The sequence below is a fragment of the Lates calcarifer genome, linkage group LG9 (assembly GCF_001640805.2).
Source record: "Lates calcarifer isolate ASB-BC8 linkage group LG9, TLL_Latcal_v3, whole genome shotgun sequence".
In the NCBI taxonomy this organism is placed as follows: domain Eukaryota; kingdom Metazoa; phylum Chordata; class Actinopteri; family Centropomidae; genus Lates; species Lates calcarifer.
Window position 1 is genome coordinate 20,459,828 of NC_066841.1, and position 13,025 is coordinate 20,472,852.

Consider the following 13,025-nt stretch of genomic DNA (forward strand, 5'->3'; position numbering starts at 1 on the left):
CCCCTGGATCTCCGTCCTCCACCCTCTGAGCAGGTGTAGGTGTACGAGGAGCTCACCTGCCCAGACCTTTGATCCCAGACGATCCTCGGGCCAGACACTGCAGTCTGAGCCTCTCCACCGGGTCCTGACACTCTGACAGCTGACGCTTGGCGTTCATCGCCATCTCTCCATCATGTCTCGACGTCCCCGCCATCTGTCACACACACACACACACACACACACAAAGTACATACACGTTTGTTACTTTACTCCAGTTTCCATTGGATGACACTTTCTACTTTGACTCCTCTACAGATATTTGACATTTTCCACCAACACATTGATCTGAGATCTATAGTTACTATAGTAACTTTGATTTTCTGCACCAACATGTGATGAGCTGATAAAATCTGATGTGTTATTCTAGATGAGAGACTGTGAACACACGGCTCAGGGTGGAGGACGGAGCTACATGTGCTGGATATGAGCTCACTGATAGAACTCATCTTGTTTTACAGGAGAACAACTTGCACAGAAATGATTCTCTTCAACACATGAGATTAAAAACAGCCTGAGAGGAGCCGTTCTGCATCAGGACTACTTTTACTTTGGATACTTGAAGCACAATTAGCTGCTCAGACTCCTGATCCTCCAGTAGACTAACAGAGGACTCTGACACTGTTGCTGCTGTAGCTTCAGTAAAGAATCCCAGTTCCTCTCCCAGCTCCACTAACTGGACATTTTCACCAACAGTCACACTTCAAACTTTCAGATTTCTTCTACACTTTAATGCAGCTCACCTTCTGCTGCATCTTTGCTTGTTTCCTTCTCTGTTCAAATTCATCTCAAATGTTCCTCAGAGAGCAGAGAAGCACAGTCTGAGCTTCTAACACAAAGCACCAACACACCTGAACCTGATTACTTCCCAGGTGCAGCTCTGTCTCAGTCACCTTAGAGCCAGGCAGCTCCACCTGCTGGTCGGAGGTATAACATACAAACACACACCTGAAAATGGCTCCTGCTTCACACTGAACATCACATCAGAGAAGAAAAACTCTCAGCTTCATGTTCTGACCTTTTCCAGACCAAAGGATGAATGAATGAATAATGTGACTGATTCTAAAAAAACACCTGCACATAATAAGAATACCAACCTGTGTATTTCCATCATAGGCCACTTCTGGGGACATAGTTCAGCCTAAAGACTAACTGGGGACTAAAGTTGTGTCCTCAGTTGGAAGAAGCTGATTTTTGGGTCAGTGGTTAAGGTTAGGGTTAGAACAGGAGGCTATGTAATGTCCCCAGAACGATCTATGACAATGTGTGTGTGTGTGTGTGTGTGTGTGTGTGTGTGTGTGTGTGTGTGTGTGTGTGTGTTGTCATTGGTGTAAAATTTCAGATCATTTCTCTAAAATGACTCTGGAACTGATCATCAGTCAAAGATAAAGCAGAAACAGGCAGCCAGACTCTTTGTGGTAAAGACAGAAATAAAACTTTATTTATTTAAAGATTCTTTGTCAACATTGGAAATATTTTCCATTAACATTTTATATTATACTGTGCGTGGTTAGTTTTTATGGATTAACATTATTATGGATAACCAACATATTTCATGCTGTATTTTCATTAACTGATCTACATTTATATAAATGAAGAAAACAAGGTTTATATTACTTATATCACTATTGAAAACATTAGAACAACATTCAACACTGAGAAAACACAGAGAAATAAATGTTCAACACAGTCTGACTGTGATATCAGGGAGGGAGGGGGCTGCTGTCACACACTGTTGTACTGAACATTAAACACCAGGGGACGTCCTCACTCCATTTAACAGCAGAACTGTTAGTTACACTCTGCATATTAACACAGTACACTGAGTACTTCTACACACCTGCTGTACTTGATGGTTCAGTCTGACAAAAACAAGCTCAACTCAAGCTCCACTTACTCCCTTGTTGTGGAGCTTTCGACTGTATTTCACCAGCTTTAACTGACAGTTGTTACAGTGAGTGTTGAAGGCTGCTGTAAGAGTCTGATGTTTAGTCCTGGGAGACAGTGAGCTGTGTGTTCATCAGTCAGTGTGTTTATATGCTCTCAACAAACCAGGCTTGTTCTACATGCAGCAGGTCAGTGATCACATTTCTGTCCCTGATCTATTTTCGAAACATGGATTCATTATTTTAAATGTCCTGGAATCTGACTTATTCAGACTCTTAGTTTCAGACTTTGGGTGGAGCCATTTTAAACATGAGGACACATCAGTCAGAGTAATGAAGACTTACTGTATCTGTCCCTGTTTGAAGTCTTTGTCCTGTACATGTTGAAGATTATTAGAAAGGTAATTATCCTCATATATGAGCAAGAAAACTTTGTTCTGCAGCTGAAATGTAGCTGGAAAACCAGATTTCTCAGATTACTGCAGAGAGCTGACTGTAATCAGATTACTACAGAGATCTGACTGTAATCAGATTACTGCAGAGAGCTGACTGTAATCAGATTACTGCAGAGAGCTGAATGTAATCAGATTACTACAGAGATCTGACTGTAATCAGATTACTACAGAGATCTGACTGTAATCAGATTACTGCAGAGAGCTGAATGTAATCAGATTACTGCAGAGAGCTGAATGTAATCAGATTACTGCAGAGAGCTGACTGTAATCAGATTACTGCAGAGAGTTTACTGTAATCAGATTACTACAGAGATCTGACTGTAATCACATTACTGCAGAGAGTTTACTGTAATCAGATTACTGTTGAGAGCTGTAATCAGATTACTGAAGTCCACGCAACAGTCTGCACAAAGTAGCAGAGTGCATTTACTCAAAGTCAAATTGTAGGTACTTTATTTTATGCTACTCTTTACTCCACTACAACTAACATCTGTAGTTACTAGCTACATTACAATTAAAAGTTTTAAAGACATAACAAATAATGAACTTAAAAAAAGAAAATGCATTTTCATAAACATACAACTACCTCACAATGTGTACAGTAGTTAAAATCAGCTCAAACAGCTACAACAGGAAAAATAATCCAGTAACGTGATTAGTATTATGACACCAGCAGAGGTGAATTGAAAACTCTTCTTACTGATAAGACTTCTGTACCTTTGTATTGTTGTATCACAGGATGTTTACAGGTAATGGAGTATTTTGCTATTTTTCTATTGTTACTTTTACCTAACGGTATAATTTGCAGGATTGGCCCCAGTAGAAGTGTGTGGTTGTGTATTTATCTGCAGTGACTCAGGAACCTCCAGTCAATCACAGTGTGCAAGGTGTGAGGGCAGAAAACCCTACCTTCACACTTGGCGGTGTCATGTGGAAAGAGTTACAGGTCTGTGTGTGTTTGACTGAGGGGCTGAGTTTAGGCTGCATTCACACTAAATATGGCAGCGTGGCACCTTCACACAGGATCATGTGAAAGTGTGGTTGGTTGTCTCTTTCTGGATCATTGAGCTAAGATGCGAGGCCAACTGTGGTGTTTTTACAAAAAGAAACCAAGAAGTCCTGATCTGAATTCTTCATCTACAACTGCACGTCTTTTTAGTAATGTAGTTATTAAATCAATATTACACTTTTTATGCAATAACATGTTGATGTTTAAAGAGCATCGACCAATGAAAGGTCAGAATGAGGTTCTTCACCTACTTCACTGTTTCTTTAACTGGTTTACCAGCTGCCAGTTTTCCAAACATGTACCTCAGTCCTGCTCTGGTTCCTTCGTCCTGTCTCCTCTTCATCTCCTCCAGTTTCTGGACCTTCTCTGTGTCTCCTTTCTCCTTCATCTTCTCAATCAGGAAGTCCAAGTGGACATGAGTGGACACTGAATCCACATTCAGGGCGATCTGCTCCAGACTGACAACATGTTGGTAGGACTCTTCAGGGAGCTGAGTCTTCTCTGCTGTCAGGTCTTTCATTTCCTTTTCCAGATTTTCCAAGAGGCTCGACTTCTTCTCACATTCAGCTTTATTCTTTTCATACTTCTCTTTCATTTCATTAAAAGTCATCTTAACTCTCCTGGTCTTGTTGACATAGATCTTCTGTTCTTTCACATGATCTGATACAGGACACTTCCTGGTACAAACAGTACAGTGGCCTCCTTTTATCACCTCACAGTGTTCAGGATACCAGGCCTTTGTACATCCAGGATAGTGACAGTTCTCTTCACAGACTTTACAGGTCACAGCTCCTTCATAAAACAACCAACCCCCACCACTGATGGGTTCTTTATCTTTGTAGACCACATCAACTTCTACAGTGAATTCTTCATTCTTCTTCATCTCTTCTTCATGTTTTTTCAGAGCTTCTTGAGTTTGTGTGATCTCTGTCTGTCTCAGTTCAATCAACTTGATTCTGTCTTGCAGGTTGTTGATGCAGGCTGTCAGTCTGATTCGTGAATTCAACACTTCAACTGTTTTCATCAGTTTCTGGGGTCCAGATTTTTCCAGAAAGTCTGTAAACTGACTCATTCCCCTACCTGTCACTTTCCATGCATTCTTTAAAACCATATCAGTTTCCTCTGTTCTCTGTTTGGTCTGACAGTTATCAAACAGGAAGTGAACAGGCTGATTCTTCTCATTTCTGGCACATTTAATTTTTGCAGCTTCCAGAGCTTTAAGAGCATCTTCAGGTGTCACTCCATCTGAGTGTGTGATGAGAGCTATGATGTTCTTCTCCAGGTTTTTTCCAAACAAAGACACCACTGAATTGAAGATGTATGTCTGTCGGTCACTCAGTCGATTATCAGTCGCCTTCATCACCAGACCCACTGCATTCATTTCATGTACTCCATCATCTGAGCTGAACAGGTCCAACAACCTTTGACTGATGATGACATCGTGTTCGATTCCTCTGGTGTCTCCATATCCAGGAGTATCAATGATGGTCAGAGAGTAGGGCAGAGTTTGATCTTCAAAACCAAAGATCTCGTACACGATCACATCTGGTGTCTGACTTTCATACTGACGTCTCTTCTCGTCTTCTACGATCTGAAACCAGATGTCGTCTTCAAACTTCACTCCCATGCTGTAGTTGAACAGAGCATTAACCAGAGTAGATTTTCCTGTTCCTGTTTCACCAACAAGTAAGATGGTTTTGTTGATCTTCATCACATTTCTTTCTCCAACAGTCATTCTGGTCAGAGTTCCAATCTCCTCTTTCTTTGGTCTCAGCTGGTAGAGAGCAGGAGATCCTAAACTGATCAGAGAACTTTTAGAGATGATGTCCTTGAATTTGTTACGGATCCTGTAGAGAAAACAGATTCAATCAAAACTCTCAGCTTCAGTTCAGAATTGTCCTTTTATCACTACAGAGGGAGAAGATATTAGATAAAGAGGTGTGAACATGTTTGTTGGTGAGTTTTCTGCATCATATTTGAAGCTGATGTAACAACAACAGTAGTGATCACAGCAGTAACAGTTGTGACTGAGGTAAAAGTTATAATGTTCAGGGATTTTTTTGTGTCCAACTTTATAAAATGGTTAGAGGGGTTTCAGTTCTCCTCTGTGAAGTTGGTGAATGGCAGCAATATTTAAAACAATTCATTGAGGTCATTAGTTTGTCGCCCACACTTCTTGTCTCTATACAAACCTGTTCTGTGGGTCAGACTGGAGACTTGTTTGGTGTGATGTGGTTTGCTGTGGAGACACTGGAACATACAGAGCACAGTGTTAAACCTTTCTACCAAGCAGACTGAAATAATTAAAGCATTATTTAATCTGTCAGACTGATGCTGTTTTTAAACTGATCCTATACTGTCCCAGTCTGATGATGTCCTGCAGCTTACCTTGAGCTCCTGTGTTGCAGCTCAAAAACTTCACCAGATCATTCCTGTTCATCTTCTTTAAAACTTTCTTCATCACCTCCACAGACTGTTGGTTGTAGTTCTGCACCACCTGATCTACTGTTTCCTGTCTGTTTGCTTTGTCCAGACGTCTCTTAGGGATGACTGAGAAACCCTCTAAGATTTCTGGCTTCTGCAGAATCCACTTGAACTGATCAAACTCTTCATCTTCCAACTCCTCCAGTGTCTTTAAAAGCTCCTCTTTAACCACCTGTTAAAATGAAGAATAAATCTGTTACTGGGATCCAGGACTAAATAAGTCTTTTAATCTAACATCAACTGAATTCTTTTTGAACTGTTGATAGCTTCAGAGATGTGTTCAGCTGATCCTCTGAAGCTCATCTATTCTGGGTTTACTGTGGTCAAACTGTGACTGAAGCTGCATTTACACGAAGTCTGTTCAGTAACAGACAGGAGGAGGGAATCTCAGGGCACCTCATGATTGATTCCTGATCAGAGATCTGTGATATGATTATCAAACAATTATTGAAACTGTGATCAGGAGTACCATATCATTTCTATCACTGTACACACACACACACACACGCACATTTATCAATGCGTACAGACACACTACAGTCTTGACATTCATGCCAGCAAACCAACAAAATGTTAGTAGCTATAACAACAGGATGAAACCTGGAGAACAGCTTGTATTTCTCTGTCGGCCAAACATGAAAACATGGCACCATCAGTTTAATGTAAGATTTGAACTGAACTGAGGTTAAGACACTGTACTGTATGACAGCAGTCAGGTTAGAGGAAGACAAAAGTTTCTGTCTTTTCCACAGGACAGAGAAGTTTTTTGTACGTGGCTGTAAAAAAGCAGCAGAATGAGTTAAACCCACCGTGTGTTTTCAGCTCAGGTCTAATTAACCTTTGTGCTCATGATGGGGTAAGAGGAACCAGCAGAGGCTGCACAGATATATGGAAAGCTTTGGGTCGAGGGAACAAGTGAGGGTTTGGAGGAGCAGGAGAATCAGTCATTCAAGTTTTTATTTTACACAATATCACTTGAAAAATACTTTCCCACATACATACAAACTGGGAGTTACATTTCAGCATGTAAACAGCCCTCTATTAAACCTTTATAAGTGTAATTGTTGCGTTGATTCTGAAAATCCCATAAATCTCTCTCAAAAAACTGAAGACATGTGGAAGTTTTCTGGGTAAATTAAAGCCAGGGATTTTGTGGATATTCCAGCAGCAGGAAAGAAGCAGCACATTTAGAACCAAATATAAAATGATTGGTGGTTAAGAGTAGGAAATGAAATTATATAAAGGAAGCTAAAAATGAAAAAAGTAAAGCAATATGCATGAACTTAATAGTGCAGAACAGTCTAAGAGTTAAATGATAAAGAGTAAAGTAGCAGCAAAGTGTAGTTTGTGTTCAGTGTTGTACGTCCACTGCAATAGTACACAACAAAATAGTATCTATAATGTGATAAATATTTTACATAAGGGAGAATGTGTGTCTTTGAGGTGATGGGTCATATGGACAGAGTTTATCTCCTGTTCCAACAGAATAAATGAACAGTGTGTAGATACAATAATGGATGGACATGTTACTACACATGACCACATTATGTAAAACAGATAGAAAAAGCACAATCCATATACATTTAAGATTCATTGTTTTATCTTTACAATGTTGACTAATTAAATATAAATCAGCAACATTTTTGAACCAGAAACAACCCCACAGAGGAGGCCTGCAGACAGGCTGTACAGCAGAGGCTGTGGCTGGTGTGGGGACACTTTGCTGCATCAGGACATCGTCTTTCCTTTAAGGAGAGAACTGTAATGCATCTAAGAATTGATTTTTTCCTCACCTCTGGTGGCTGATCAGAGAACTCAGGTGGATGTTCCATGCTATCACTTCTTTTCCGCCTTGAGCTCATCCTTCAGCAAGTTTCCTCCAAACTAAATAAGTTGAGACGTTTTCCTCTGCAGTCTGTTGATCAGACTGAACTCTGACCAAAGGTTTGAAGTTTGATCGTTAATCCAACTTCAGTCTGAACATTTTACGGCTGAACAGGAAGTCTCTGTGAGGGGAGAGAAGCAGACACATGAGGAATCAGCTCAGTGATCTGTTCTCAGATCAGCAGTTACACAGTTCAATAAGGACTTGTTCTTACCTTCAGATAAAAGTAGTTCTCTTTTAAACCGCTCTGTTAGATGAAGAAATGTTTTCCCACCGTGTGAGGCTGAAGAGAGAAAAACTTTCAGTTTCACTCCTGCTCTGAATTCTCTAATCACACAGTCAAAGACAAAGACTTCCTGTAAAGTGAATAAACAGCTCTGGAGCTCCACCTACTTCTTCTGTCTAATGTCACTCCACTGTCATTCTCCTAAATCCTCCTGAAACAGTGACTTCACTCCTGCTGAGTCTTGGATCACTGGTTGGATTCTTCAAAATCAGTTTTTCTAGACTGAATCAATCACAACAAGTAAACAGAGTCACTTCCTCTTCAGAGACTCAGGGAAATGTTTTACCTGAACGGTTGTGAGTGTGACACACCTCATTCCTGTGAAGTCATGTGATCAGACCCTGCACAGATGATACAGGTGTGTCTGACAGAGGACTGCCTGCTCAGCTCAACATCAGCTGCATGTTCAGAGACAGAAAGTAAGAACTCTGTGACGAATGACACTTTATAAAACACCCAGACTGTCAGGGAAGACTGATGATGAAGATGAACTGAGTCTGTTTCAGGTGATGGCAGCAGGAAGTGACACAAAGCTGCGGGGAGGTGACGTCCTGTTGAGGATAAGGACCCAGCTCTCAGTCTGGGTCTATAAACACCAAATGGTTCAGGTGGAACCCCCCCCCCCCCTCCACAACACTCCTCAGGGGACACAGTTATAGGCCCTGATTTTACAGAAACCTCCTCCAGTGAGCTGAAGTTTCTCCTCAGGTGTTCTCCACACTGACTGTGTCTGCTGTGACAAAACAGCTGCAGAGGATTAAAGACAATATTTGTTTGTTGGTTAGTTTTCTCTGACTCTGACACAGGCCCAGATTCTAATACCATGGCTGACTTGTGTTGCTGTTTGTGAATAGATTGTTCATTTTACATTTGTCATTCACAGCTCCTCTTCTGTTTGTTCACTGAGACACTTTACTTCATTACTACAAAGTAATAATACTCTGTTAGAGGTCAAAGTCCTGCAGTTAAAGTTTTACTTCAGTAAAATACACAAGTCTTAACAGCTGGAGTTGAATAGGAATTAATGTAAACATTATACCAGAGTCCTAATACACAGATCTGACTGATAAGTTATGTATATCTGCATAACTTATCACTGAAGAAGCGACAGAACATTTTTCTCTTTATTCCACACTGAACTGTTGTTAATCAGTTGTGACAAAACTAGTTTGACAGTAAGATCATCTGGGTTGATGGTCAAAGCACAGACTGGTCTCAAAAAGATCAGATCACCTTGGCTCCACCATGCTACAAAAACCTTCATAATTAAAATGTGTAAACCTTCTCCCCTCACATACAAACACTCCCACCTTCACAAGCACTTCTATATTTCCTGAATGACTTCACATGTTTTTCACTTATATTTCTTTGTAAAAAAAAAAAAAGACGTTTGTAAATTCTGCATCCAAACCTTCTGTATTATTCATTGTCATATTATTTTGGTTATATTCAGTTAATTGGAATATATACTTCTCTCTTTCATTCAGTTAGCATTAGCTGTTGTTAGCAGCTAGTTATGTAAACAGGAACATTCATCACTCATTTCGTGTCCACATGTCAGAATGAATGAACCCATTTCTTTATCCAGGTTGCCTGCAATGATTTTTAAATCCAGCAGATGTCGCTGTTAAGCGATAAACCAACACAGAGTCAACTCAGAACAAACAGAGTCTGGAGTGTCTGACAGTTTGGTCTTTAGCTTCGTGTCTGTGAGCTGTCACAGGTTTATGAACTCTTTAGAGACTTTATTTAAAAAGGATATTACACACAAAGTTTCCAGAGAGCAGTAAACATATATATGTTACTGTAAACAGCCACGTTACGTTACAAAGGAACCGACACACCTGAAGGCAATGATATTATCGCTAACGCTAGGCTAACTCATGCTAACTTAGCTACTTTACAAGCATCACTTAGCTTCTGAGTGAGTTTTAAAGGACGAGATTCTCCGGTGTCTTTTCTCCACAGATTACAGGAGCAGTTAATAAAAATACACAGTGCAGAAAGAGCAGTTAAACATGTGGCTCCAAACAAACAACATGTTATTAACTGTGATGCTAACGCTAATGCACCTAGCAGCGACATTAGCACCATGCTAACTCACCTCTGGTGGAGTTTTCCCGCTCCTCCTGTCGTTGGACGGTGTCTCTGAACTTTACACAACATTTTCAGACCGGGGCCGTTTCTCTGTTCAGCTCCCGGGGTTTTAAATTTCGCTCCCGCCATGACGCGACTAACGTCCTATTAACTGCGCCATGTTGTCTGACGTCACTATTTATAACTGAAGTGCGCATGCGGTGATGCGTTAAAGGATCGCGGAGGGTCGTAAAAAACAAAACTTTCATCCTGCAGAAATATCTGGTGCCTCATGAAGCTTTGAGAGACTCTCAGAGCTCTGATTTCCTACAGGGACAAAGTCAGTGAAGGGCACAGTGTTAATTTAAACAATCATTTTAATTTCAGCTTCACTGAAAAGTGTAACCAATATGTCCAAAGATAAACAGCCTCAGTAAAGATACAGTCTGAAGACAGGTGATGATTCATGTGATGGTCAAATTAAAAATATATCAATAAATAACTGGCATCATTTAACCAGGTTCAGATTTTATTTTAATTTGTTTTTACAGAACTTTTCTAATCATACGACCTCTTCATATCAACCAGTCTGTTCCACTACAGGTCACATCCACACAGACTGGAGGAGCCTGATCGTCAGGAACAGACAGACTGCAGATCCATTTTCTCACACTGAGTCTGAACCTGACTGGTCAGAGATTTTAAAACTGTCTTTATTTCCTCTAAAATGTTATGAGTTCTGTTATTATCCTTTCAAATTCATCCAGAGCCCTCTGATACTCATCGGCCACCTGTGGAACCTGAACTAAACGTGCAGGTGTTCTGAGTCGTTCAATGACATCAAACAGTTTCAGTATTTTCATCTCCAGTCTGATGAACTTTGAGGCGTCAGCTTCCACTGCTTCTCTCCGGAGATCTCCACATGTCGTCTTTACGTCCTCCAGCTCCGTCTTCAGTGCTTCAACAATCCTCCTGAGCTCCAGTAGTTTTTCCATTCTCTCTGCATTCCTCTCATCTCGTAGATTCACGAGTCCCAGACCAAAAACAGCAGCTGATCCTGCAGTAGAAGCTGCTGCTGCAGCTCCGTATATCGCTAAACTCAAACCTCCAGTGAAAGGAGCAGCAGCCACAGCCACTCCAGCTCCTGCCATCCCGATGACCCCTGCTGCCATCATGCCTTTCAGCTCCGCAGCCCACGTCTGAAGCTCATCCACAATCTGTCTCATCCTGGCTTTGTTCTGGTGAAACTGCTCGATGAACGAAGCTGCAAAGTTTGGAGGAAGGTCCTCGCTCTGTCTTCTTCTTGATCCACTTGAACCCATCTCCAGGAAGGTTCCTGTTTCCTGTCAGAGGAGCAGGTTTCACAGTCTGATCATGTCCATCCTCTTCTGTGAGAGGAGACAAACAGGAAACAGCTCAGTGATCTGCTCTCAGATCAGTTACAGAGAGTTCTTCCTGCTCTGTCAGGTTAATGAAGGGATGTGCTTCTTCTCACCTGTGTCTCCACAGTCAGTCAGCTGATCAGGTTTCCTCAGGTACAAACACAGAGAGACAAAGTTAAATCAGGACGAGACTCAGAGTCCAGACCTCAGGTCCTGACTCCTTCAGACTGAATGTTCACTTCTACCTGTTCCTGTACTGAGACGTCTTTATGACCTGCAGAGTCCAGAGTCCATCTATAGGTTCAGTGGAGCTATAGAAAGGTGTAGAATCAGAGCAGGATGGTTCAGTTCAGTGTTTATTGGTTTAGATAAGAAAGTCTCTCAGTGTGGATCTATAACCCTGTGGGACTGACTGCTGTGTGTTACCTCTCTGGTTCCTCCTTTACTGCTTTACAGGATGAGATAAGATGAATGTTATGAGTCTCACATTGGTCCTGGATGTAGACAGGTGAGAAAAACACTGACATCATCATATTCACATGAGGTGTGAACATGAATTATTTCATTATAAAGGTTTAGACTCTACAGTGACCTAAACCCTGTTCTTTGTTTTTCTGATGTGTGTCTGAGCAGGAAACTGTCACCACAGTTAAGATTCAGGTTTGTTGTAAAGTTCGACTTTAACACAACAAACATCCAACGAGGAAACTTTGTTTCCTGTTTTCTGGGAAAACTAAAATCTATTCGCTCCTACAAAGACAAATGAATGAGTGGATCATGGTTGTGTGGTGTCACAGGCTGCAGCTACCTGACAGGACCACTAGGTGGAGCCTGACCTCTGTCCACCTGCTCAGAGTGACCTCTGATTAAAGTATGGCGCCCTCTGCAGCTGAAGCAAATAAAGGCTCTAAAAAATAAGAAGCTCTAAAATCTCAGATCCACTGTCATTAAATCCTGTGTTCAGTCTGTTTGTTCTCACACCACAAACACAATGAAATGAGTTCATACGACACATGCGACTGGTCAGAGACAGAAAAGTCTCTCTTTGTGACAGATACTAAACCTTCACTCAGAGACCAGAGATTAACTGTTTTCATATATAAAACAGTCTCATTCACATTTCTCAGACTTCATACCTCACAAATGACTGGAGTTCTGTTTCTAACTGTACTGTAGTGTATAATTTTGTCAACAGCTATGTGATGTGCAAAGAGTGAAGTGCCTCTAAAGAGAGAGTACTGCAATAAGCTAATGATCTTAAAGAAATAAACAGTATTATCAATATTTACTGTATGATTCAAAGAAAACATGATATGTGTTAAAGGTGCATGCATACTTTGTGTAATCCATATTAAAATGTGAAAAAGATTTATGATTTTTTTTTAAATGATACAAGGAAGAGTTAAGAAATAATGGTGTAAAAATGAAAGATAACTTAGTTTTAAAAAATACAACCAGGACAGGCCAGAACATAACGGTGTAAAGCAGAGAGAGAACAGGCCAAATGAGGACAGGGCCCTGACATG

At 40.8% G+C, this 13,025-nt stretch overlaps 1 protein-coding gene across 1 annotated transcript; it reads right to left on the reverse strand.

Moving 5' to 3' along the window:
* Positions 1-1,448: 1,448 nt before the first annotated feature.
* LOC108875554 (uncharacterized) lies at positions 1,449-8,361 on the reverse strand. The gene is made up of 6 exons (XM_018664552.2): positions 8,149-8,361; positions 7,970-8,038; positions 7,664-7,876; positions 5,775-6,042; positions 5,579-5,636; positions 1,449-5,233 (listed from the first exon to the last, which is right to left on the reverse strand). The coding sequence occupies exons 3-6, from the start codon at positions 7,730-7,732 to the stop codon at positions 3,634-3,636; spliced, it is 1,995 nt and encodes a 664-aa protein (XP_018520068.1). The 5' UTR covers positions 7,733-7,876; positions 7,970-8,038; positions 8,149-8,361; the 3' UTR covers positions 1,449-3,633.
* Positions 8,362-13,025: the final 4,664 nt, after the last annotated feature.